At 43.9% G+C, this 27188-nt stretch overlaps 2 protein-coding genes and 1 long non-coding RNA gene across 3 annotated transcripts; 1 reads left to right on the top strand and 2 right to left on the bottom strand.

The window, feature by feature from the left end:
- Positions 1–449: 449 nt before the first annotated feature.
- Positions 450–13980, bottom strand: samhd1 (SAM domain and HD domain 1). Its single transcript, XM_052057218.1, has 16 exons — positions 13620–13980; positions 13467–13533; positions 12866–12944; positions 12162–12322; positions 11053–11168; positions 10890–10960; positions 9313–9465; positions 9139–9239; positions 8952–9060; positions 7479–7570; positions 7245–7360; positions 3220–3359; positions 1466–1561; positions 1293–1397; positions 1072–1209; positions 450–963 (listed from the first exon to the last, which is right to left on the bottom strand). Exons 1-16 carry the CDS (start codon positions 13798–13800, stop codon positions 811–813), a joined length of 1878 nt encoding a protein of 625 aa, XP_051913178.1. The 5' UTR covers positions 13801–13980; the 3' UTR covers positions 450–810.
- A 5886-nt stretch (positions 13981–19866) lies between these two features.
- Positions 19867–24847, bottom strand: cfap20 (cilia and flagella associated protein 20). Its single transcript, XM_052057292.1, has 6 exons — positions 24644–24847; positions 24346–24425; positions 24067–24178; positions 23788–23976; positions 20119–20232; positions 19867–20022 (listed from the first exon to the last, which is right to left on the bottom strand). The coding sequence occupies exons 1-6, from the start codon at positions 24725–24727 to the stop codon at positions 20017–20019; spliced, it is 585 nt and encodes a 194-aa protein (XP_051913252.1). The 5' UTR covers positions 24728–24847; the 3' UTR covers positions 19867–20016.
- A 127-nt stretch (positions 24848–24974) lies between these two features.
- On the top strand, positions 24975–26333 carry LOC127595650 (uncharacterized). Its single transcript, XR_007961300.1, has 2 exons — positions 24975–25075; positions 25744–26333. It is a non-coding gene; the product is annotated as an uncharacterized LOC127595650 (long non-coding RNA).
- The last annotated feature ends 855 nt before the right edge of the window (positions 26334–27188 follow it).

Raw genomic sequence — 27188 nt, 5'->3', positions numbered from 1 at the left:
TATAAATATGCTCGAATGAAAATGTTTTATTTCCACACTCTTCAAATGCCACCACTGGTTCACATACTCTTTTATACGTCTTTTCTTTTACAACCAGGGATTACATATCGTGAGAGAAAGGAAGTATTTGGAGTCTATAAATACGTAAAATTGACATGCACAGATAAATAGGATGGAATTGAACTGGTTGTTGCAAGAAGGGAAAAAAATGAACACCCCAAAGACCCATTCATCCATCTGATCTTCACGGGAGTTGCGGGAGTGCTGGAAACTATCCCAGCCATCTTTGGACAGTAGGTGGGGTACACCCTGAGCTGGTTGCCTCATCCAAACACCTCGGATAAAATAATTACACTCCAAACTTCATATAAAGATAGACGCATGCAAAAAAAAAAAAAAAAATTGTCAAACACAAACAGCAACTTGATAAGAAAGGGAGACACAAACAATAAATTTTGGATTTCTACTGTATGCAGAGGCTGTGCAATGGATGGAAATGACACATAGCATGTCATCTGTTCATGAAAAAGCTCAACTCTTTTATCGGGGTGTTCACTGTACGGTTGTTTATGTTGTAAATACATGATTGTGCGACACTGCGACTAATCCTAAGAGAATTTTAAAAAACGGTTAAAAGATTACAAATACATCCCAGCTGTAGCCGAGGTTCTAATTTGAGTAAAACCTTGATTAGAACAAAATGAATCCGCTCTGGAAAAACATGTCTTTGCTGTTCGATTCTCAATTGACTTGACATCGAATAAAAAAGGGCTCATCATTGTCTCAAAGTTGCAAACAACAATAGTGGACCTAGTCCGAAAAAAGGGACTTGACTGCCTTTTGGTTCAAATTTCTACAGCCCAAATTCTCATCATCATCATCATCATCATCATCCTCGTCTTCTTTTCTGTACAGCCATCTTTTATGTAGGGGAGTCAGCTCGGGTGCAATTATGTCTCCATCCTGCGAATTAAAAAAGCACGTCATGACTGAAGCCCTGAATTCGAAAGAGCAGCACACTATTAATCAGCAATGATCCGTTTCCTGATAATGTAGAGTAATGAATGTCACCGTAGGTTTTGTGAATTTGTTGTTCATGCACCACTGCACAAAATGCTTCTTGGCTGCAAACAGGCCCTCGTCATCCATCTTCTTATAGTAAACTCGGATCAGTTGCTCTGCAAAGTGCTCGGGCAGAAGTTTGGACACCTGGCAGAGAAAGAGGACCGAAGGTCTTCTGTGCTGGAGCAGCTCCGGCGAATGCACAAGAAAACATTTGGCCGAGTTCTGACCTGATGCTTGTATATGGAAATGGCTTTGGTCGGGTCTGTCTTGCAATAGAAACGCATATTGTCAATGGGGTTCTCCCGTTTCATCCCATAATCCATTTGGATGACCTAAAATGAAAGGTGACATCAAAAAGCAGCGAGTAGGTGCAACAAAAGAGAGCACCTGAGAAACTCACGCTCACAACAAAATCTTCAGGCAGTAGAGTGACACCCGTCGCACCCCTCTCAGGGACTGATCGAGCCAACTCCGCCTCCCAGGCATGAAGCATTTCCTTTGGAACACACAGTAATGACTGAACTGTTTTAAATCACAATTTTTCTCTCTTCCCGACCAATGGCATATTATTTCATGTTTGATATCTGGTGGTCTGAGGTGTGAATTAACAAAAGGGTCCGAAACAGACCGGGCCAGCAATCTTCGATATCAAACGTCTTCAATATTTACAGCCAAGAATCTTCATATGTGTTAGGAAACCAACACGACTGACAAACAAGGAAGCTGCTGTGATTAGAAACAAACATCTCCTCCCTGTGTTATGACTGTAAGATAACAACACCAGACAATAGCTTAGACAATAGCTTAACTCACCTCTACCTTATGCAGTCAACAAAATCATTTGAGATTTCTGTCTAGGCAGACGAGAATCTAGATCATGGTAGAACAAAATCTATTATGTGTGTGGTGTGCTCTGTTAAAATTCTCAGATCATTATACTGTACACACACAGAGCAAAATTCACGCAGCATTACCCATCCACCCAACCATCCATTTTCTGATCCGCTTATCCTCACAAGGGAAGCGGGGGTTGCTGGAGCCTATCCCAGCCGTCATCAGACAGTAGGCGGTGGACACCCTGAACCGGTTGCCAGCCAATCGCAGATGCAGTATTATGAAAATTGTTAGAAATGTCCATTTTATTTTGCAATCTTCTGTAAACAGAAACAATTTCTTGAGATTTGACAAATGTTGTGTGCAACAGGCTTAGGTTACCCACAGTAAAAGGCAATTCTAAAATGTTACTCTATTGGGGCATTCTACTTTCAGAAAGCCAGCTATGTACTGTATCTGATGTGACTCGCATTTGCCTAATGCAAGGCAATGCATGTATTGCCCCAGTGTGAATGGGCTGCCCACAAAAACAGGTGACTCTAAAATGAAGGGCAATCAGATACTGACTGGTTGTTTAACCCCCGGACCATCAATACGGCAAAACCGCACATTTATGTTTTTGTTCATTGGACCAACCAGCTATGAAACTCCATACACAATACTGCCACCTATTGGTATTAACAGAAACAACACCTATCAATTCCATGCCACATAATCTATCCATTTATGCTTGCACAAGTTTGTTTGTTTTTGTAAGAATCTGTTAACAATTGGTTTAGAAGTACAAACTATATTTAAAAAAACAACTTAAATAAAACTGATTTTTTTTGTGTTTTTAATATACAGTACAGTAGTTTATCTCCCTCTGCCACAGATCTTCTCTTGGGTATTTCTGGAATCCCCCAGGATTCACTGTACTGCGTATACATATGCGACCTTAACGAGCAACAAGAAACTCTTTATTATTCATCTATTGATCTCCACCCTGGACCAGCCAATTGATTCCATGTGTTTCGTCAAATGTTCATTCAGACAGGATATGAAGATCAGCTTCAACAAGAGAAAACTTTGTCATCAGCATGACATATTTAGTGCACCGTGTTTGTCTTTCTTTCCACTAAAGAAGAGAACAATTGTGGATTGTGTTGAGTGGAAAATAACAAATCCGTGCAGAATGGAAGGTGAGTTTTTTGGGGGACTCTCACATGGGGGTCCGTAGCTGAACTTCAAACTCACTTGGTACAGCTGCACAAGCTGAGAGGAGCCCTATCAAAGACACGAATGTTGGTTGTTTTTGAAAAGTTCTCGTCAAACACCCACCTGAGTGACTTTCAGTGAGTTGTCAGCTTGGGTTTGACCACAACACTTGTAGAGGCGCCGAAGAAGAATGTTATGGAGAATCTTCTGCGCCTCAGCCAGCTCCGGGTTTGGTGAGTGGAGAATTTGTTCAAACACACCATCTACAAGACGGACAAACAGAGAATTTAAATCCAAGTGTGACGTTTTCAACAAGTCAAGTCAACAGTATTTATAGAGCACTTTCAAACAGCCATCGCTGCATACAAAGTGCTGTACATGGAGCGATTTAACATATACAATAAACAGTAAGACGAATCAGTAATAAGTAATAAGTAATAAGGCGGTAGAAAGCACCAAGCAGTAAAACCAATAGCAAATCTAAGTCATGCTGAGTCAAACGCCAAAGAATACAAGTGAGTTTTGAGGAGGGCTTTAAAGATGGGCAGCGAGGAGGCTTGCCGAATGTTCAGTGGGAGGTCATTCCAGAGAGATGGACCAGCAACAGAAAAGGCTCGATCCCCTCGGAGCCTCAGTTTAGTTCTTGGTACGTCTAGCAAAGACTGGTCCACAGACCTGAGGCGCCGGGCAGGGGTGTAGGGGCGTATGAGCTCAGAGAGGTAAGGTGGCGCGAGATTATTCAGAGATTTGAAAACAAAGAGGAGGATCTTAAAAATAATTCTAAAATGAATGGGGAGCCAGTGAAGGGATGCCAAAGTAGGAGTTATATGCTCCCTCTTACGAGTACCAGTCAAGAGGCGAGCAGCGGCATTCTGTACCAGCTGAAGGCGCTTAATGGAGGAGTGGCTGACTCCAAAGTACAGGGCGTTGCAGTAATCGAGCCGGGATGTGACAAAGGCATGAATTACTGTCTCAAAGTGTTCATGTGAGAGGAGAGGTTTTATTTTGGTTTTCCTGAGAAATGGGGTAGACTTTTTACACCAGGGCCATCTGGAGATAAAAAAGGTAGGAAGAGGGGGCCTACTTCACCTTGCAGTTTTGAGGGAAAACAAAAACAATCAACTTCAATTTTTTCAGGTGAGGTGACAATTTATTTCTGTCGAACCAGTTTTTTAATTTGTTTTCTATGGTTGTCAGGAGCTGTTTCAGACTTATTCCAGAACAGTAGAATGTTGTATCATCAGCAAATAGGACACATTTAAATTGTTTTGAGACCTTGCAGATATCATTTATATATAAGATGAATAGTTTTGGACAAAGCACTGACCCCTGGGGAACACCATGAGTGATTTTCAGTTGATTCGTTTTTTTATTGTTGAGCTGCACGTACTGATATCTGTTTTCTAAAACTTTTTATCCATTTATAAGCTACATCTCTAATGCCATATCTTTCTAGTTTTTTCAATAATATACTGTGATCTATTGTGTCAGTATATTTTAAAATATAACAGACACGTACTCTCGCCTTGCCACTCGCATTTCATGAGATTCTTAACAAATTATTTGAAATATTACAAATATTATATATTTATTCTGCAGTATGAGTTTTTTTTTGTCTATTTCTCTTCACATTTTCCGTAGAAAACGCACACCGAATGTTGATGAGCGTTTAAAAAATATATTTTAAAAATCCTCGTCTCACCCCTCGGGTGGTGTCCGTCCCTCATTGAGCTCGGGTCCTCTACCAGAGGCCAGGAAGCTTGAGGGTTCTGCGCAGTATCCTTGCTGTTCCCAGCACTGCACATTTCTGGACTGAGATGTCCGATGTTGTTCCCGGGATCTGTTGCAACCACTCATCTAGTTTGGGGGTCACTGCCCCGAGTGCTCCGACCACCACAGGCACGACTGTCACCTTTACCTTCCAGGCTCTCTCCAGCTCCTCTCTGAGCCCTTGTTATTTCTCGAGTTTCTCGTGTTCCTTCGTCCTTATGTTTGGTCACTTGGGACCGCTACATCCACTACAACGGCTTTCCTCTGTCCTTTATCTATGATCACGATATCTGGTTGGTTCGCCATTACCATCTTGTCAGTCTGGATCTGGAAGTCCCACAGGATCTTCGCTCTGTCATTCTCCACCACCTTCGGAGGTGTTTCCCATTTTGACCTTGGGGTTTCCAGTCCATACTCCGCACAGATGTTTCGGTAGACTATGCCAGCCACCTGGTTATGGCGTTCCATGTAGGCTTTCCCTGCCAGCATCTTACACCCTGCAGTTATGTGTTGGATCGTCTCAGGCGCCTCTTTGCACAACCTACACCTTGGGTCTTGTCTGGTGTGGTATATCTGGGCCTCGATGGCTCTGGTGCTCAAGGCCTGCTCCTGAGCAGCCAGGATGAGTGCCTCTGTGCTGTCCATCAGGCCAGCCCTCTCTAGCCACTGATAGGACTTCTTGAGATCAGCCACTTCAGTTATGGTCCGGTGGTACATCCCGTGTAGGGGCTTGCCCTCCCATGATGGTCCCTCTTCCAGCGCCTCATCCTCTGTTCCCCATTGTCTGAGACATTCTCTGAGTACGTCATCCGTTGGAGCCTTCTACTTGATGTATTCATGGAGCTTGGATGTGTCATCCTGGACAGTGGCTCTCACACTCACTAGTCCCCGGCCTCCTTCCTTTCGGCTTGTGTACAGTCTCAGGTTGCTGGATTTGGGATGGAACCCTCCATGCATGGTTAGGAGCTTTCTGGTCTTAACGTCCGTGGTCTGATTATATATATATATATATATATATATATATATATATATATATAAAATGGCATTAATTTAAATGAATTTTAACGGGATTAATTTTTTTCTCGCGAGATTAATGCAGCACACGTCACAAGCGGATGTTACGTTGCTCTATAAATACACCAGAAACAAAACAACAAGCACGCTGCAGAAGTCCACGCCCATGTCTGTTTTGCCAGCCACGGCAGCGCGAGACACCGAAAATGGATACTTAAAGAGTTTATGAATGGAAAGTTTACTTTTAAAAAGTTGTCAGATTGCTCCACTGACAAGACCAAAGTTAAATGTATCATACAGGTATACGATGTATGCCACTGATTCGATTGTTACTTGTTTGGAACTATTTTGTGTGGAAGGTTGTAGCGTTCCGTGTCCATATAAATAGAGTGGGTGGAGCTTCTCTGTGTTCGTCTGACAGTGACAGTGCGCTGCTGTGTTAGAGACCTAGCGAAAATCAAACGTCTCCAGTGTTGTCATCGAACCAAGTGTAGTCATCCGAAATGAGATATACACAAAAACCGTAGGGAGACTTCCGCGCAAGAAGGACCAACACAATCAACATAGCCTGGCTGTGTTAGGAGGAGTGAAACCCCCCTCTTTCAGAATGGTTTGCCCCAGCAGCACAGGGCAAGTGCGTGCGCTTGTTTGTACAGCCGACAGTTTTGAATACAGCGGCACATAACGAACACTGGTGTCCGGGGTCTCGTTATTCTCCAACAAACATACAGAAACAGACTGCTTTGTTCAAAGCAAACTTGAGAAAAACGAAGTAGGCAACCATGGTTTAAATCCACTATAGGCTGAGTACTAGTTTACCTTAGATGTGCACTTTATAATCATTGCTCTGTTTTGATTTCATTAAAAAAGCTGATAAAGCAGCTGTTGTGTGACAGAATATTTTTTTCACTGTTGTTGCTGGACAGCAATATTGTGTGAGAGATTATGTGTGAATAACTGCTCCAAGTGAAAAATGTTCATGTAAAATTGAAAATCGAAATTGTTATTTCAGTAAATATTTGCATTTGGCACATAGAAAACTGATTAATGATTCCAAGTTGATGAGAGCATTAGAAATGGGGGAAAATAGTACAAAAAATGTAAAAGGAAATTCAGAAACGATAAAAAAATGTATGAGTAATCACACGATTAATTGTTTTTGTTCATTTGAGTCAATTATGACAGTTGCATTTTTAATTTGATTACCGGTATATATTTTAATCGTTTGACAGCTCTCTCTCCTCTCTCATTTATTACAGTATTATTGTTTATATATATATATATATATATATATATATATATAAAAAATACTGTAATAACAATCCAGTTAAAAACTGAATTAGGGCATTGTGATCCAGACAAACCTGTCAGCTTGGTGTAGGCCTCCATGTCATCGATGGCTGCGGAGAGCGTGAACATCTTGCCCCCTGAGCCTTGGACCTGAAAGTGCTTATCGGCCTTCAAAAAGGCCTCGGTAATCCTGTATGGGCACAATCAACCTGTTAGGAGGTCCAAGAGCTTTAAGTCTAAGTCATTTCCCAATACAATACCTCTTCTCAAAAGAAACAATAAACAAGTTACAAAAACCAAGTACTCACATGGTTTCTATGATGTTGCCCACCCTGTGTTGGTAGGCTCTCTTGTGGAGACAGTTACGTGTGTAGAACATATCATACAGATTGCCCACTTCCTGTGAGGAAAACAATGCGAGGTGAAGATACAACTAAAAATATGGTCCTCTAGTTTAGAAAATATTTATCATTGAAAAAAAAAGTCCTTCCATTACATTAATCAATGTAGTCAAGATGGCGCCCGAGTAGGCAGCCGTCAGCAAGTGCTCTCATGAGCCTTGCTTTTTTTTTGTTGTTATTGTGTTTCTTTTGTCACTTTGTGTTTGTTGTTACGTCGTGTGGACTTGATGTGGACCTTTTTCAGCATTTTTTGGCCACGACATTCATCAAGGAGGAGACTCTGTGCTTGGTGGTTGCGCCTTCTCGGCAGCATGGGTATACCAGCACTGTTTTTGACTGGAGGAATGTCGGCGCCATTTGACTGTCGTTGCTGGACAGTCCCGGGGCGCTTGTGTCTTGCGCCTGTAATGGGCAGCATTTTTCACAGCCCCGCTTTGTTCAGCAGAGAGATCGGTGCTGTTGAACGGTCTGCGGCTGGATGGATGGAGGTCTTGAGGAGCCGACGATGAGAAGAAAGGAGCGTTGGCGCGGAGTGCCGATGCGGATTTGGAGCTGGGAGTCGCGGCTTGGAGTTTGAAGCGGATTATGTGGGACAGGAGAAGTGAACTAATCTCTTTTCGTCAATGGACGCAACAGCTTCGTGTTTGCTTTCAAAACTTTGCTTGTAGCAGACGTGTGCACATTTTCAGCATGATGTCTCTGATCCAGTGGTGAAAGGACACTTTGATCCTCTCCTCTTTCATCTATAACTGCTTCAGACAACAAAGTGTATGCAGAAAAGTGGTGAAGATTGCACGACTGTCTCTGTCCTATGTGTTGTCTTGTGTTATTTTTGTTATTTTGACTTCAAAATGGCGCCGCGAGAGTGGCTGCCTTTCCAGCAGCTCCTATTTTTTTGTTGTTCTACTTCTTCCTTTCATAACTTTGCTGCTGTGAATCTGGAATTTCTCCATTGCGAGACTAATAAAGGTTTTCTTAATCTTGTAACTAACATCTAATATTGTATTTCTTTATTGTTTTAATTTTATTTTCCATTGTTTTATTTTTCATATTCACATCACTCAATATATGTATTCTCTTGCACTGGGACACTGTGTCGGTGTCATGTGGCTTTGGTCTGTTGTCTGCCTCTTGTCACCCTAAGATGCAGTTTCCTCTCTTGGATTCTCTGTGCCCGGCCAGAGGTTCTACATTATTGTTTTTAATCTGTGTGCATGTGTGTGTGTGGGGGGGGGGGGGGGGGGTTGACCAGATTGATTTTAATATGTGAAGTCCTTCTTGTGTTGCATTTTGTTGTATTTTGGATGAAAAGCACTTTGAAAAAAAGGCTTGTTGAATTAAAAAAAAAGTAAGAAAAGCCCGTTTTGAGACTGCCAGCACCTTATCACGAGTGCAGATGAGCTTCTCCCCATCCAGCTCACACACTCGCACAAACTTCAGGTAGCGACGATAGTCCGAGTTGTTCTGAATGCCCAGGTTGTAGCAGTCCCTGACAAAATAAGAAAGAAAGATTTGAACAGAGGTAAATATAACAATAATATTGACCACAGAACCACAAAACTCCCACCTGGCAAAGTAGTCCCACTTGTCCATATCAATACCATTTCGCTTGTTGGCCACAATTTCATAGAGAAAGGACTTGTCCTTTGAACGGCCTACATAGGGCCACTGTGAAGATGGATAGCACAAGAAGAGCATCAAACCTGAATCGCACATGATGATATATGGTGGTGTGCATTACCTGGAGGGCTGCGTTTGATTCCAGAGGTCCTGCAATCAGCTCCTTGATGAAGTGCAGGTCCTCAGGCAGGACCAGGCCATATTGTTCCATCAGTGGCTTTAAGTCATTTTTCTTCACCAGGAAGTCAAACATGCTAAGTGATGCGTTTTCATGCTGGAATTTGATTGTGTAACATAAGCAGGATGCCTTCGTCATGGATAAAAAAATATATATATACAGTATCTACTCATCTATTTTTGCTTCATGCATTTCTGTAGTGACCTCATACAAATTGAATGTTTCTCAGCAGAGAGCAGACATCCAATTGATCTGTATTCAGGTTTGTTGGTCCATCTGATGGCGGACTACTTCCTGATTCACGGATGATGATGTTTAACAAAAAGTAAACTTATGATTTGTACAGGAGTGTCTACTGGAGTTATACTGGCTGAAAATAAACCAATTATCCATCCAACCATCCATATTTTTGTAACGTCGGAAATAACTGGAGAACCCAGAGAAAACCCACACAGGCACGGGGAGAACAAGCAAATTCCACACAGGAAGGCAAGAGGCAGAATCGAACCCTGCACCTCTGCACTGTGAGGTGGACAACTAAATATATGTCAGAAAATAAAGGAATTAAAGTTATAACTATCCATCCATCCATCCATCCATTTTCCACTGCTTATCCGGGGTCGGGTCGCGGGGGCAGCAGCATTAGGAGGGAAACCCAGACTTCCCTCTCCCCAGTCACTTCTTTGAGCACTTCCAGGCGTATCCCGAGGCATTCCCAGGCCAGCTGGGTGACATAGTCTCTCCAGCGTGTCCTGGGTCGTCCCAGAGTTCTCCTGCCAATGGGACATGCCCGGAACACCCCACCAGGGAGGCATCCAGGAGGCATCCTAATTAGATCCCCAAGCCACCTCATCTGGCTCCTCTCGATATGGAGGAGAAGTGGCTCTACTCTGAGCCCCTCTTGGATGACCGAGCTTCTCACCTTATCTCTAAGGGAGAGCCCGGACACCCTGCGGAGAAAACTCATTTCGGCGGCTTGTATCCGGGATATCGTTCTTTCGGTCATGACCCATAGCTCATGACCATAGATAAGGGTTGGGACGCAGATCGACGGTTAAATTGAGAGCTTCGCCTTTTCGCTCAGTTCCTTCTTTACGACAGACAGACCGATACAACATCTGCATCACAGCAGACGCTGCACCGATCCGCCTGTCGATCTCTCGCTCCTTCTTGCCGTCACTCGTGAACAAGACCCCAAGATGCTGCTCCAATAGCGAGGCATGGTCAAGGGAATGATTCTCTTATAAAAACTGAAACTGTTGTCGCCATTCAGAATTGGAAAGTATCGTAAAACAAAAGATACTTCCTAAAACGTGACAAGGATGTACTTGGTCTCACTCCAGTCATCACTTACACATTAGGTGTTTTGTTATCAGAAATTCATATAACAATCACAATGTTTATCTTCAGATGGACGAATGTCACATTAACAGCATCAGAATACTTCACTTTAACAAGACTATCTATCACACATCAGTTACTTGATGAGTAACAGTACAACAGTTTCAATGACAAGTTACCTTCCAAGAAATATTTGGGCGTGCTTTGGGGATGAATTTGGCATCAAACATGTGCGAAAAAGGCCCGTGTCCTGAGGGGCAAAACGCAAGAGTCATTACTTCTATCCCTTCCACTTCCATTGATATGGAAACAGAATACACCCACTGTGTCAGCCCAAATTACCCAGATCGTGACAGAGTCCAGCAATCTGCACACAAAGGATGTCTCTCCGAGAGATGAGAAGCTCTGGCTGCCTCTCATTTAGTGCCTTCACAAGTTGTCCTGCCAGGTAACCCACTCTGAAACATTTAAAATCAATGTTATTGATTCAATTGCTAAGGATTTGTTTTTTAATCAAAATATGTCTTCCCTAATGTGAACTGCTTGTATTAACAACCACACAGTGAAAAGATAGCAACTAGCTTACAAATGCAGTTTGTATTTGACTGACCCCTCTCACAACTACATTTCCAATCATCGCTGAAATACTTTTTGCAAAAGAAAGAGGCAACATTAGAAAAATCATCTTCACATTGTTTTTTTTGTACGGCCAGCAAATGGCAATCATTGAGTCGATAGCAAGACATAATGTCCATTTATAGATTGTAATAGCAGAGATTTATCAACATGTTGAAATAGTTCGACCAAAGGTATGCACTTCTAAGCCCCAAGAATGGTCAACAGCAAATTTTAATCTTGCTCGAGTTACCAAATACCCCATCATCTAAAGTGCTATCATAACATAATGAAATTGACAATACAGTATTTGGACAAAGAGGGTTTCGCCTGACAGTGATGATATAGATGAGCCAAGCCATGCAATTTGATGGCTCATTTTAATGTTAAACTGTTTGACATGTAAAATGTATCAATTCAAGCTTTCATAATTTAACAACAAGGACATCTTTCTTCTTTCTACATACATTCTTGCTGCTGGAGGCTGTAAATTTCCCCAGTGTGGGACGAATAAAGGATATCTTATTTCTTATCCCCCTCCTCACTTATTTTCCCATTGTGTGGAAAGAAAAACAGTATTTCCAATATTTTTCATGTGGAAACTGACACATCTTAATGCTGAGAGCAAAAACGTGCTTGTTTGGTATCAGGAGAAATAAATCAAACCCAATAGAAGGAGGAAAATGACACTGTTGTCGTTTGCAAAAAAAAACTAACAAACAAAAAACAACAACAATACAAATTCTGGGATTTCAGTGGACGGCCATTTTGTCCACACCTGGAGAAATAGGATCAGTGGATATTGCTCTCACACACAAACAGATGCACAGGCATACCCGATGGAGTGCTCAAAACGGTTGTGGGACGCTCCAGGAAAAACAAAGTACGTCCCTCCCAATTGTTTGATATTTCGAAGTCTCTGGAACTGTGGTGTGTCGATGATTTTGACAAGAAGTGGATGCAGCTCCACGTGCCCGTGGATGGGGTCATTAAACACCTGGTAAAAGGCAGGACAGGAAACAAATAAACAGCAAGTTAGTCAATGATTACACATGTGCTCAAATCCATCCCCTCAAAAAATAACAATAATATATATATTAAATCATGAGTTAAGACATTTTAATCAGTCAATAAGGTTTCTCTTTCTCTGTAGTAGCAAGTGATGGGCTCTTGAAGATTGCAGAAGCATGTGCGATAGTTTTATTTTAACCTTAATTGCATCATAAAGTTTCATTATCCAATCATTGGTGATAGCTGAGATGAATCATTACATTCATGTCCATAATTTGATTTGCACTGTCGATTAAACAAATGAGTCACGTTTGGGAATTAAATAGGGTCGGCGGACACTTCTGTTGTGGTTTCGATTACAGAGAATCACTAATTATACGATACTGTTTTGCGTTCAGTTTATCACACCGTCTTCTTTTTCCATTGTTTCTTAAATCCGCCTTGCCACTCCCTTGCGGTTCAACTTGTTGGTATGTTTTGGGTTTTCTGATACAAGTACTGTACTTGAAAGTGAAGTGTGAGGATAAACCTTATTTGTTTGAGGACCCTCTTCTATGTGCCATAGCTTCCTCAGACTGTGGAGGATCCGCAGTCGGTCACCAAGAGGCCTTGACGAAGAAAATAAAGTTGTTACACATGCACTGAAAGAAAAGTAGCATAGAGTTTATTAGGTACACCACTTTTAATCTACAGGAGTGGTGTAAGGACAACTAGTGTGATGTAGCAAAAAATACTAGTAGAGTATAGTGGGCTCACTCTAGTGATTAAATGTTGAAAATGTGCTTCGTGCGAGATGTGGCTTAAACTTTTTAATCGAGTATAGCACACGTTGTAAGTACATTGTTTTTTTTTTTGTTTTTTTAAGAAAAAAAAAGTTGGTCATGATGATGGTACTTGGGAGAGCCAATGAATTTTTGAGGTGCTGACTGGTGTAAACGTTGGAGAACGCATCACTGCTTTTTTGTAGGGGGTAGGATAAGGATTCCTCGTCTATCTAATGTTTAGGCTGGTGAATGGAAGTGTGTTTCCTGAGAAAGGACAGAACACGTTATGGCAGGATAAACTGATAAACGGAAAGAACACCTTGCCCCTCCCGTTGTTATTAAAAAAACATAATAAATAAGACTTACTTAATGCCTATCTTTTCCAGGTCATCCTTCTTGAGATACCGCAGCACGGCGCCATTGATTTTATGGTCTGCCGACAAAAACGTGACATTGGTGTTGCACAACTGTTGTGAGTTATAGTCAAGCAAATGCAAAGCCTGACTGAATGACACTAACCTCGAAATATAGTTTCCCACTCAGCAAGACCTTCTCCTCGCAAGAACTGGCACGTTTCTTCAAGTCCCCATTGGGAGAAGTCCGAGTTTGGCATCCGATCCACTGACACTCTCTTCCCCGGCGTTTGGAAAACATCACCGGGGCTAATCGCTGTCGCCGAGTCTCGTTTACGGTTCGCCATGTTGAGACATGAATCAATAAGCGCTTCTAGGATTTGTCAGGCCAAAAGCGTGCTCCAATTGAATCCACTCAGACGCTGCTGGTCAATAATGAAGTGACAGCTTCGAGTGACTTCTTTCTCACTTAAAAGAACCGGGCGCCAAAGAGAAACACCCTTTATTTATTTTCACTTCTAAAAATGCCAAGGGTGAAGGATTCAAGTGTTTGCTGTCCGGTTAATGTTTTCAAAACAAAATACACACCCAGGTTTGAAATATAAAAATAATGTTGTAGCTTTTGCAGTTAAACGTGTGACTCGTGTATTACAGTAAAAAATATGTGTACATTGCAAGCCTGCGTTTCACTTGTGTCACAAGCAAGATTATACTTGATAAATCATGTAAATTAGTATGTGCAGTTGCTTTCCTTTGACTAAGAGCAGATGCTGCTTCCGGTTTATTTCCGTCACACACCCGACTACTTTATTCAGAGTGCTTGTCAATAGTGAACGTGTAATGGGCGGAGCCAGATAAAAGAAAAAGGACACGTTTCTCGACGTACCGGTATTCTATTTTGTGTAAAAATATTGTTTTACTGATTGGCTGGAAACCGGTTCGGGAATACCCCGCCTACGGCCCGATGACATCTGGGATAGATTTCTTCGGTACCACGTGAGGATAGGCGGCTTGGATAATGGATGGGTGTGTGTCTCGATTTTACTCAAAATCAGGGGTCACCAAAGTGGTGCCCGCGGGCACCAGGTAGCCTCCGGAAGACCACTTTAGTGCCTGGACATTGTAAATCTGAAAATTATGATTTAAAAATGCAAACACGGGCAGTATTGTGAGACATCTTTAAGATGATCAGAGCCTGAAAAGTAAAATAATTAAGTATAATAATATTAAATATTAATAATAAAAATAATACATTCGGGACCCTGGCGGTCCGATCCTCGGCTGCAGAAGCTAGCTCTTGGGACATGGAATGTCACCTCTCTGGCAGGGAAGGAGCCCGAGCTGGTGTGTGAGGCAGAGAATTTCCGACTGGATATAGTCGGACTTGCCTCCACATACAGCCTGGGTTCTGGTACCAGTTCTCTCGAGAGGGGCCGGACTCTCTTCCACTATGGAGTTGCTCACGGTGAGAGGCACAGAGCAGGTGTGGGCATACTCATTGCACCCCGGCTCAGTGCCTGTACATTGGGGTTCACACTAGTAGACGAGAGGGTTGCCTCCCTCCGCCTTCGGGTGGGTGGACGGGTCCTGACTGTTGTTTGTGCATATGCACCAAACAGCAGCTCAGCATACCCACCCTTTTTGGAGTCCTTGGCGGGTGTGCTGGAGAGTACTCCTGCTGGGGACTCCCTTGTTCTGCTGGGGGACTTTAATGCTGACGTGGGCAATGACAGTGAGACCTGGAGGGGCGTGATTGGGAGGAACGGCCCCCCCGATCAGAACCCGAGTGGTGTTTTGTTATTGGACTTCTGTGCTCGTCACGGATTGTCCATAACGAACACCTTGTTCAAACATAAGGGTGTCCATATGTGCACTTGGCACCAGGACACCCTAGGCCGCAGTTCGATGATCGACTTTGTAGTTGTATCATCGGATTTGCGGCCGCATGTTCTGGACACTCGGGTGAAGAGAGGGGCGGAGCTGTCAACTGATCACCACCTGGTGGTGAGTAGGCTCCGATGGTGGGGGAAGATGCCGGTCCGTCCTGGCAGACCCAAACGTATTGTGAGGGTTTGTTGGGAGCGTCTGGCAGAATCCCCTGTCAGAAAGAGTTTCAACTCCCACCTCCGACAGAGCTTTTCCCATGTTCCGGGGGAGGCGGGGGACATTGAGCCCGAGTGGACCATGTTCCGTGCCTCTATTGTTGAGGCGGCCAATCTGAGTTGTGGCCGTAAGGTGGTTGGTGCCTGTCGTGGCGGCAACCCCCGTACTCGCTGGTGGACAACAGCAGTAAGGGATGCCGTCAAGCTGAAGAAGGAGTCCTATCGAGCCTTTATGGCCTGTGGGACCCCAGAGGCAGCTGACGGGTATCGACTGGCCAAGCGGAACGCGGCTTCGGTGGTCGCCGAGGCAAAAACCCGAGCATGGGAAGAGTTCGGTGAGGCCATGGAAGCCGACTTCCGGACGGCTTCGAGGAAATTCTGGTCCACCATCCGACGTCTCAGGAGGGGGAAGCAGTGCACCACTAACACTGTGTACAGTGGGGATGGGGCGCTGCTGACTTCGACTCGGGACGTTGTGAACCGGTGGACAGAGTACTTCGAAGACCCCCTCAACTCCACCAACACGCCTTCCTTGGAGGAAGCAGAGCCTTGGGACTCTGAGGTGGGCTCTCCTATCTCTGTGGTTGAAGTCACCGATGTGGTTAAAAAGCTCCTCGGTGGCAAGGCCCCAGGGGTGGATGAGATCCGCCCGGAGTTCCTCAAGGCTCTGGATGTTGTGGGGCTGTCCTGGTTGACACGCCTCTGCAACATCGCGTGGACAACAGGGAGAGTGCCTCTGGATTGGCAGACCGGGGTGGTAGTCCCTCTTTTTAAAAAGGGGGAACGGAGGGTGTGTTCCAACTACAGAGGCATCACACTCCTCAGCCTCCCTGGTAAGGTCTATTCAGGGGTGCTGGAGAGGAGGGTCCGTCAGGAAGTCGAGCCTCAGATTGAGGAGGAGCAGTGTGGTTTTCGTCCCGGCCGTGGAACAGTGGACCATCTCTACACCCTTAGCAGGGTCCTTGAGGGTATGTGGGAATTCGCCCAACCAGTCTACATGTGTTTTGTGGACTTGGAGAAGGCGTTTGACCGTGTCCCTCGGGGAGTTCTGTGGGGGATGCTTCGTGGGTATAGGGTACGGAACCCCCTGATACGGGCTGTTCGGTCACTATACCACCGATGTCAGAGTTTGGTTCGCATTGCCGGCAGTAAGTCAGAATCGTTTCCAGTGGAGGTAGGACTCCGCCAAGGCTGCCCTTTGTCGCCGATTCTGTTCATAACCTTTATGGACAGAATTTCTAGGCGCAGCCGAAGCGTTGAGGGGGTCCGTTTTGGGGGCCTCAGTATTGCATCCCTGCTTTTTGCAGATGATGTGGTGCTGTTGGCTCCTTCAAACGGAGCTCTCCAACTCTCACTGGAGCGTTTCGCAGCCGAGTGTGAAGCGGTTGGGATGAAGATCAGCACCTCCAAATCTGAAACCATGGTCCTCAGTCGGAAAAGGGTGGAGTGCCCCCTCCGGGTCGGGGAGGAGATCTTGCCCCAAGTGGAGGAGTTCAAGTATCTTGGGGTCTTGTTCACGAGTGGGGTTAGGAGGGAGCGGGAGATCGACAGGCGGATCGGTGCAGCGTCTGCTGTGATGCGGACGTTGTATCGGTCTGTCGTGGTGAAGAAGGAGCTGAGCCAAAAGGCGAAGCTCTCAATTTACCGGTCGATCTATGTCCCAACCCTCACCTATGGTCACGAGCTATGGGTCGTGACCGAAAGAACGAGATCCCGGATATAAGCGGCTGAAATGAGTTTTCTCCGCAGGGTGTCCGGGCTCTCCCTTAGAGATAAGGTGAGAAGCTCAGTCATCCGGGAGGGGCTCAGAGTCGAGCCGCTTCTCCTCCACATCGAGAGGAGCCAGATGAGGTGGCTTGGGCATCTGATTCGGATGCCTCCTGAGCGCCTCCCCGGTGAGGTGTTCCGGTCATGTCCCACCGGGAGGAGACCCCGAGGAAGACCCAGGACACGCTGGAGAGACTATGTCACCCAGCTTGCCTGGGAACGACTCGGGATCCCCCGGGGAGAGCTGGAAGAAGTAGCTAGGGAGAGGGAAGTCTGGGCTTCCCTGCTAAAGCTGTTGCCCCCGCGACCCGGCCCCGGATAAGCGGTAGATGATGGATGGATGGATGGGACCGGAGGGTGTGTTCCAACTATAGAGGGATCACACTCCTCAGCCTCCCTGGTAAGGTCTATTCAGGGGTGCTGGAGAGGAGGGTCCGTCAGGAAGTCGAGCCTCAGATTGAGGAGGAGCAGTGTGGTTTTCGTCCCGGCCGTGGAACAGTGGACCAGCTCTACACCCTTAGCAGGGTCCTCGAGGGTATGTGGGAATTCGCTCAACCAGTCTACATGTGTTTTGTGGACTTGGAGAAGGCGTTTGACCGTGTCCCTCGGGGAGTTCTGTGGGGGGTGCTTCGAGGGTATGGGGTACCGACCCCCTGATACGGGCTGTTCGGTCACTATACCACCGATGTCAGAGTTTGGTTCGCATTGCCGTCAGTAAGTCGGAATCGTTTCCAGTGGGGCTAGGACTCCGCCAAGGCTGCCCTTTGTCACCGATTCTGTTCATAACCTTTATGGACAGAATTTCTAGGCGCAGCCGAAGCGTTGAGGGGGTCCGTTTTGGGGGCCTCAGTATTGCATCCCTGCTTTTTGCAGATGATGTAGTGCTGTTGGCTCCTTATACGGGGCTCTCCAACTCTCACTGGAGCGTTTCGCAGACGAGTGTGAAGCGGTTGGGATGAAGATCAGCACCTCCAAATCTGAAACCATGGTCCTCAGTCGAAAAAGGGTGGAGTGCCCCCTCCGGGTCGGGGAGGAGATCTTGCCCCAAGTGGAGGAGTTCAAGTATCTTGGGGTCTTGTTCACGAGTGGGGGCAGAAGGGAGCGGGAGATCGACAGGCGGATCGGTGCAGCGTCTGCTGTGATGCAGACGTTGTATCGGTGGTGAAGAAGGAGCTGAGCCAAACGGCGAACCTCTCAATTTACCGGTCAATCTACGTTCCAACCCTCATCTATGGTCACGAGCTATGGGTCGTGACCGAAAGAACGAGATCCCGGTTACAAGCGGCCGAAATGAGTTTTCTCCGCAGGGTGTCCGGGCTCTCCCTTAGAGATAAGGTGAGAAGCTCGGTCATCCGGGAGGGGCTCAGAGTCGAGCCGCTTCTCCTCCATATCGAGAGGAGCCAGATGAGGTGGCTTGGGCATCTTATTCGGATGCCTCCTGAGCGCCTCCCCGGTGAGGTGTTCCGGTCATGCCCCACCGGGAGGAGACCCCGAGGAAGACCCAGGACACGCTGGAGAGACTTTGTCACCCAGCTGGCCTGGGAACGACTCGGGATCCCCCGGGGAGAGCTGGACGAAGTAGCTAGGGAGAGGGAAGTCTGGGCTTCCCTGCTAAAGCTGTTGCCCCCGCGACCCGGTCCCGGATAAGCGGTAGTTGATGGATGGATGGATGGATAAATGCATAATGGGACTCATACTTTTCTGATCAGCGAGTCCATGGGACTCGCTGGCAGTAAACTGTAAAATTATCATTGCTATTGTGTTTGGACATTAAATACTAAGAGACCGTATATTATCAGTTGAACTTTACCTGACACCAAAAACATCTGGTACATGACACTTCCACTTGTATTCATTTTTTACAACTCATGCAGCATCCTACTTAGTTGTAAAAGTTGTGCAAATAAGGTGTGGCTGCAAACTCACCTGCACACGCAGAGTCTCGATGTAATTGGTTCCGTAGGCTCTCCTGGTGAAATCTGACAAATTGAACTGAATCTGATTCCAGCCCTCAAGTCTCATTGGCATGGTGCAGATGAATGATCTTACTCGCGTTGTGCTCTGGTAGTTACTCGCCCGAAACCGCCGTCGAACATTTTTATCATCTTAATGAAACCGCGAGTCGCCGCTTGGAATGGAAATGGATTTCCATGGGACAGGCGAAGTCAACCAATCTTTTTTTTTTCATGAATGGATGCTACAGCTTCATGTTGACTTTGAAACTTAGCTTGTAGCCAACGTGTGCACATTTTTGAGCATGACGTCTCTGATCCACTGGTGAGAGGACACTTTGATTCTCTTCTCTTTCATCTCAAACTGCTTCAAACAACAAAGCGTGTGATGGAAAAGTGGTTAGAACTGCATGACTGTCTGTTGTGTTTATTATTTTACTTTAGGTTAAGTGTTTTGTTAAGCGCTTTGATACAGCTGCCACTATTGTGAAAGCGCTATATAAATCGGCGTGTATTGTATTAATTAGTATGAAGTATGCACTTCAATCTGTTATTGTTAAGATCCACCACTTTAAACAAACAACTAATGAGCAAAAGACTTATTCTCTCCTTTATTCACAAATATGAAAAAACACTCATCATAAAAATAGCACAAGAAATAACTACACACACACACACACAATATTGTACAACTCAAACATGCATCAGGTTTGGGGAAATGGTGCATTTTTCTTTGGTAATTCTACTGCTGCAAGAAAAAAAAACAGGGGTGAGAGTCATACATTTAAATAATGCAAATCTACATGCCATATTTACAATCACAACAGTGAAGTGTGTTTCTCACCTTGGCCTTCTGGCTCTGGACGGGGACGTAGAGTTTAAACTCTGCTGGTAGCTCATCCTCAGAGTAGAGCCTGTCTGAGAAATAGACCCTCCTGATACGACAGTTAGCATGAATCTGCAAGACAAATATAGCAGGCATATACTAGCATCTATTGTATTGTCTATTGCACCCATCATGTTACCTCTGCGTCCCACGTCCTAGACGCATAATTTCCCCGCGGGATGCACAGTTCCAAATAATGTGCGTTTTTGGGACGCAAGGAAATTTCTCAGTCAAAACAAAACAAAAAAAACTATGTCAGGCCTGAGGATTTCACGGTAACGATTGTTACCGGTAGCGTGTCGTTTCAGAGGCGTTATTTTGACGGTACCGAAAAATCGTTTCACCATAAAAGTCACCGCACACGAGTTGACTGTACGCAATCAAATCTCTCCTGTGTGATGTTAAGAAATTATTCCTCTAGAAGTAGTAGTAGAACATTGTTGAGGAATTTCATCTTGCTATGAGAACTATTGATACTAGTCTCTGTCCTGAACATCTGCTGAAGTACCGTATTTTCACGACTATAAGGCGCCATTAAAAGTCTTAAATTTTCTCCAAAATGGACAGGACGCCTTATGGTGCGGAGTGTCCTTTATATGCGCCGAGTTCCAAAATCTGACTGACAGCCGACACGCTGTTTATATAGAGAAAAGGCGGAAGTGACTGTGAAAGAAGTCGGCCAATCAGGGAAGGGTGGGCGTGTATATATACATATATGGAGAGGGAGAGAGAGAGAGAGGGAGAGAGAGGACAGACAAGCTAGTCCGCCAATGGTGAAGGGTGGGCGTGTAAGTGGACGCCTCAAGCCGGTACCAACAATTGTATAGCGTGTGGCAATGTGCATTGTTGCAAAACAACTCCGGTTTTGGTTTCTAAGAACCCCTGAAAATAAATTCGACAAAAAGACACGCACGCCTACGAAGCTCAGTTCAAACTTAAAGCCACCGGTTATGCTTTTGGCATGCGTGCCCAACTCACAGCAGCGGTGAAAAAACAAGTCAAGCAAATGAACTCTGAGCTTGCCGTTATTCCCGGAGGCTTGACTAAGGAACTCCAACCGCTGGATATTGGCATCAACCGGGCGTTCAAAGTAAAGTTGCAAACGGCATGGGAACAATGGATGATCAGTGACAAACACAACTTTACAAAGAGTGAGAGGCAGCGCTTGGCGAGTTACGCCACAATACGCAACAACGAGAGGGAACGCGGCGTTTTTGATGGATTACGGTACTTGCACAATTGTTCAATTCTTTCTACACACACACGCGCTGCCACCATGTTTCGCTCTGTTCTTTACTTTCAAATGTGGGAAAGCTTCACACGAGAGAAATGTTGACTTTGCTGTTGCTACTCCTTCTTTCCGCTCGGCAATGCGTAGCAACTCACACTAGCATGTGATGCATTCAATGACAACTGAGATGTGCAGTCCTCTGCTTCTGATACAGAGGATGAGGACTTTGATGGATTTCTGGGTGATGATTGATCGAAAAACGTGAGAACATTGTACGATGGCTAAATAAAATACACCCGAACTCAGTTCTGCTTTCGTTGCCTTTTTAAAAACGTGTTTTTATCTTATCTGTATGTCTTGGCATGCTACCGTATGCTTCAAGCTAACGTGTTAGAGTGCGCGCATGCATGCCGTATGTTTAAGCTGGCGTATGTTTTACCACTGTAAAACTGCGGCTATTCGTACGATGCGTCCTGTGTATGTGTAAAATACAGAAATGTCACGCATTAATGAGACTGCGGCCATTAGTACGATGCGTCGAATAGTCGTGAAAATACGGTACTTAAAATAATGTAGTGTGAAGTTTTGATCCTATTTTCACTTGGTTAATTAACAGCCCCCGAGGGTTTTTCTGCCTCCCCCACCTCGTAAAAGTCCCTGAAGGCAGTCAAGTGCCTTCGAAGAGGAACCCTAATCTCAAGATTTGCGGACCAGCAGATATTGTCTGTACTTTGTCAAAATGCCAAGATCGAACTTTGCTTGACTTTCTTTGTTTCAGATTTTTACATAAGGGGAAGGACTGCCCGCCCCTAATTAACATAATTAACATACTATACCTATATGTACGTGTGACTGTAGTTGCTCGGGGCTTCCTGCTGAAATCTGAGACTCACAGGAGCCCGAATCGATTTGTGTTGCGTTGTGATAAACTGAAGAAAAGACTACGTGGTGTTGGGTCTTCTTCCACCTTATAGAGAGATAAAAGAACCTGTAACCAAGGAAGGGCCAAGAGCAAATTGACAGCTCCCATTCCTCAACAGTGATCAATGCAATTTTACTGTGCCTGTAGGTGTGTTTGTGGTGTGGTGTGCGTTTCTTCTAATTTACTTTCAATTTGTTTTGTTTTCAGTGTTGGGGGGGGAACAGATAACGTTATGTGCGCATGCGGGTTGCTATTTTAGTCCGCAAATGGATGAATTTCGCGAATGAAAGTTTGAGATGGCGGCGAAAAAAAACAACTCACAAAGGTCTACTAATTACGACATTTAAGAAATGGGAATGCCAGTCTGATTTTTTGTATGAATCGTCCGAAGGGCGTATCACTAAACTCACCTGTGACGTATGCACAGAACACGAGAGCGAGATACGACGGGAGGCACGATTGTGAGGCAAGTTCGTCATTAGATCTAGAGGCTAATCGCTATGAAAAATATTATGAAACAGTATTGGTTCTTCAATAATTTACTGGTTGTAGCATGGTAACTTTAGGAATAGATAATTCGTCACAAGGTGTAATAATGCAAATGTTAACTGTTGGTAAAACTAATGATGACATGTGGTAGATTCTTTCGTCAAATTGAGAGTAGACGCATGCATCGTTTTGGGAAGAAGATGTCAAGCCACATCAATACTTTCCTGTATTAATGATTACCAGTAAATTAATCTTTGCAGTGTGAGATTGGAAAAAATAGTCTGATTTTGTGGTATGCTGTATTCATGATGCCAGATAAGTACAGTACAACATATTTTGATCCATTTATTTTTTGGAATTAACCCGGAATGTACACAGCTGCTGATGTAATGTTCATTGTTAATGCATAGTTTTCAAACATTTCCCCTTGAAACATAATACATTTGAGTTTCAGAATTCTTGATTATGAATATCAGTCAAAATAGAAAAAGGGGTTCCCATGATGAATGTTTACGGAACCCAAAATTAGTTACCATGGTTTCCCATTGGGCAATTCGACGGAACCGAATAACGGTGACCGTGAATTTCCGAAAGCCTCGGGGCTGCTACTGAATTATTTACATTTTTGCAGCATTTGTTTATAATTGTATGTACAGTACATGTTGTTGTTTGTGTTATTATCATATGCAATTGAATAAGTAGACTATTTCAGAATTCGAAATTTGGGACTCTCTAAATGCATAATGGGACTCACACTTTTCTGATCAGCGAGTCCATGGGACTCGCTGGCAGTAAACTGTAAAATTATCACTGCTATTGTGTTTGGACATTAAATACTAAGAGACCGTATATTATCAGTTGAACTTTACCTGACACCAAAAACATCTGGTACATGACACTTCCACTTGTATTCATTTTTTACAACTCATGCAGCATCCTACTTAGTTGTAAAAGTTGAGCAAATAAGGTGTGGCTGCAAACTCACCTGCACACGCAGAGTCTCGATGTAATTGGTTCCGTAGGCTCTCCTGGTGAAATCTGACAAATTGAACTGAATCTGATTCCAGCCGTCATCAAGTCTCATTGGCATGGTGCAGATGAATGGTTTTACTCGCGTTGTGCTCTGGTAGTTACTCGCCCGAAACCGCCGTCGAACATTTTTATCATCTAACACCTGAAAGTGGAAAAGTACGGAGACAAGAGCAGGGAGAGCGTCACTTCTGCCTCTCTATTGTCAACACACTGAAATGACTCGTATCTGCACCTGAACTTCGAAGGTGAAATACTTCTTTAGGTTTTTGATGATCATTACAAGAAAAGGCAACTTGATACCAAGCGTCTTCTTTGGGTCAGCTGGGCAGGTGATATAAGTAGTACTGTGAGGACACAAACAAACAAACAAACAAACAAACAAACAAACAAACAAATAAATAAATAAATAAATAAATAAATAAAATACAACTAAGACCAGAAATGAGTGTCCCATACTGTGGACACAAACAAGACAGCACTGGTTCGAAGATGATCTTCAGTGGACACATACCTGACGTTTGTCCCTTCGACCTCCAACACCAGTGAATGAATGTCATTATCAGTAATTCGCTTGATGTGGCCATTCCTCACCTTGTAAATAAGAGAAAAATACAGACTCTTAGTCATAAAACATATGTTTAGACGCCCAGCAGCAATGTAATAAAAAAAACGTAGGCTACAAACACATTACGAAGCCTTACTTCACTGAGACTCCGAACAAACTATATCAATTGCAGCTCATCCCAGACTCATTAGCATTAGCGATAAGGCACAATGAAGCAAACGACCGAGTCAAAAAGTCAATTTACCTTTTTATCCCATATCTGAAGAGGTTTGCTCCCGATACTATATAAAATGGAAAGAAACCCACTTTGGAATGTATTTTTGAACATGACTTTCACGGTCTGGATTGGTCTTTTGCACGGGATTAGAGGTACGGCAACACGCTCCAATTATTTGCGTTTCCGTCCGCGCCCCTTCAGTGGAATGAAACGAAACAGTTCCGTTATCGAAAACTAAACGTCTTTACTCAATGTCGATGGAAGAAAACAATGAAACACTAGCTTTGCTGTAAACTGGGATATCAGCGCATTTCTCTCCTTCGTTTGCAAACCTGCCCCACCACCCCGTTTTGATGTTGCTAGGAACCATGGAGACATTGTGCAGTGTTAACTCCGGGTTTTTATTTTTGACGCACTTCAGTTACCCGGGACAACCATTCGGGAAACAAGCTGCGAGAGGTGAGAGATAAATGTACCCCGCTATCTTACTAGAAACGGACAAAATTTTTAATTATACTATATTGCACTTGTGCTTTAGGCTGGTGCTTCATAGGGTTATATTCCTGTGAACACGCCACTGTCAGAATTAATTGAAATGTAGTGTGAATAGGTTCTTTTGAATACTTGTACTGACTGAATGACCTCTTCGATCGAAAATTCATTTTAGTCAAAATAATTGCTCCGCGTTGATTAAAGCAATAAAATGTAAAAGTTAAGTGCATATTTTATTTCTTTGAATTGGCTCGTTGTATGTGACAACACAAACGACCACAGGATGACGCTAGAGTCAACTGGAACCCCAATTTTCCAGTAGACTAAAACTTATTTATTTTAAGGTAAATGAAGATGCTTCTCAATTTCACATATATTTGGAGAATATTCGTACGGTGCACATTTGATAAAATACAAGGTGTATCACAAAAGTTGCCGAACTGATGTCACAGAAGATAAACATTTCAAACACAAATTACAGTACAAGTTTGCCTCTACACTGTGGTCCAGCACATCCAGCAACAGATCCATCTGACACTTCCCGGCTGGGAAGAACGTCTCTGTGCTGGAACATCCTCCCTCCTCACCAGTCCTTGTTTTGTGTGTGTTTTCACCCTCTTTACTCAATCCATAAGGGTCTTCAGAAAAAACCCCATTATGAAGACGTGAACAACATCAAGATTGCTGTGAGAATGGACCTGTGGAGGATCTTGGAAAAATAATTTCAGGAGGGGATAAAAGCATGACAGAGAAAGCTTGGACAGTGCATTACAGTATTTGATGGTAAAGTCTTGTAGTTTAGACCATTTTTTGTGACACCTATCCTGAAAATTTTCTGACACACCTTATCTTCTCAACAAGAATGACTTTTGCTGTTGCACTGTTAAAACTCACACTGTTGCTGTTGAACCACAAAACAGAATTATTACACTTTTAGGGTGACTTGTTTGAAAGTAATAATAAAAGCAATTGTAATTGAGTGTAACCAATACAATACAGCTTTATTTATATAGCGCTTTCATAACAGCTGCAACAAAGCGCTTTACAGAACATATTTCAAAGCTCTCACTTTCTTTTTATAAGAGTCAAACCCTCCACACGACACAATATTTCAAGAGATAGGCTGCCCCGTATGCTATTTGTCAAGTGTGTAAAACTAGCATGACATTAGTATAATTGTGCTTTAGTAGCCAATGTGAATTAATAAAATGCCTGCTTTTGTTCACTTGAAAAAGCCTCTTGCCTGCAGGTCTTAGCCATCAATTGCTTTCACCCTGGTTTGCACTAGTTATTAGTGCAGATTATCAGAATGTCTTACATATTTAAGGTCTCTGGACAATTAGCTGATGCTGTTGAAGGAAAATAGTCACTGGGATTGAGCAGTGGCCTACACATTATTACTGAAAGGATATTGTTTTGACTTCCTGAACTCCTTAATATGTCAGGCCATTACTAAGGACTAGAGGTTGCTCAAAATTTGTCCTATCAAAAAACAACCCCAATAAAACTGGGAGAAATATAAAATGTATGTACACAGAAAGGTCACTGTAATTTAGGCTAACACTTCAAATGCTTGCAGTTATGTAACTGGACGGCCTGTATGTGACCACTTGGAGATAATGTCGTTGCGGCGTAACCTGCAAGTTGGGCAAACCCAGTGTCATAAGTATGGCTGGCTTGTATATGCATGGACAGGCAGGTTTACTGGAAGTTTCCTCAAAACTCACTTGTATTCTTTGGCGTTCAACTCAGTATGACTTAGATTTGTTCTTGATTTTACTGTTTATAATTAGGTGTCAAAATAGGGGAATGAAGATGTTGGGGGTTATTTTCATGTTGCTGACTGTTATTTTCATGTTGCTGACTCTACTACATTTTTTCATTCCATGTTGGGAGATTTAAAATCCCATCAGACAGTGAAACACACAAATCAAAATGAACAATTGGATATGATGTTTTCAAAAGAAAATAGAAGACATCCTATTTCAATATTCAGACCGCCAGCCCCACAAAAAAAATCCAACTAATCAACAGAAGGTACTGTGCTCTGTCAAATAGGTTGCATTAACCATAGAAAAAG

This window comes from Hippocampus zosterae, chromosome 2, assembly GCF_025434085.1.
Source record: "Hippocampus zosterae strain Florida chromosome 2, ASM2543408v3, whole genome shotgun sequence".
NCBI lineage: Eukaryota > Metazoa > Chordata > Actinopteri > Syngnathiformes > Syngnathidae > Hippocampus > Hippocampus zosterae.
The sequence above is the reverse complement of the archived record's forward strand: the minus strand, read 5'-3'. Positions and strand labels throughout refer to the sequence as shown.

Bases quoted from the DNA above. Each gene is read 5' to 3' on its own strand.
- samhd1 (XM_052057218.1), bottom strand. From the start codon at position 13,800: ATGGCGAACCGTAAACGAGACTCGGCGACAGCGATTAGCCCCGGTGAT. The intron at 12,323-12,865 runs GTTTATCCTCAC...GCCTTTTACCAG, and splicing joins AGGGTCCTCAAACAAATAAG to GTGTTTAATGACCCCATCCA. The intron at 3,360-7,244 runs GTTTGTCTGGAT...TCCGTCTTGTAG, and splicing joins GGCCTACACCAAGCTGACAG to ATGGTGTGTTTGAACAAATT.
- cfap20 (XM_052057292.1), bottom strand. From the start codon at position 24,727: ATGTTCAAAAATACATTCCAAAGTGGGTTTCTTTCCATTTTATATAGT. The intron at 23,977-24,066 runs GTGCAGATACGA...TTCCACTTTCAG, and splicing joins ATTTCACCTTCGAAGTTCAG to GTGTTAGATGATAAAAATGT. The intron at 20,233-23,787 runs GTGAGTTTGCAG...TTTGTCTTGCAG, and splicing joins TCGAGACTCTGCGTGTGCAG to ATTCATGCTAACTGTCGTAT.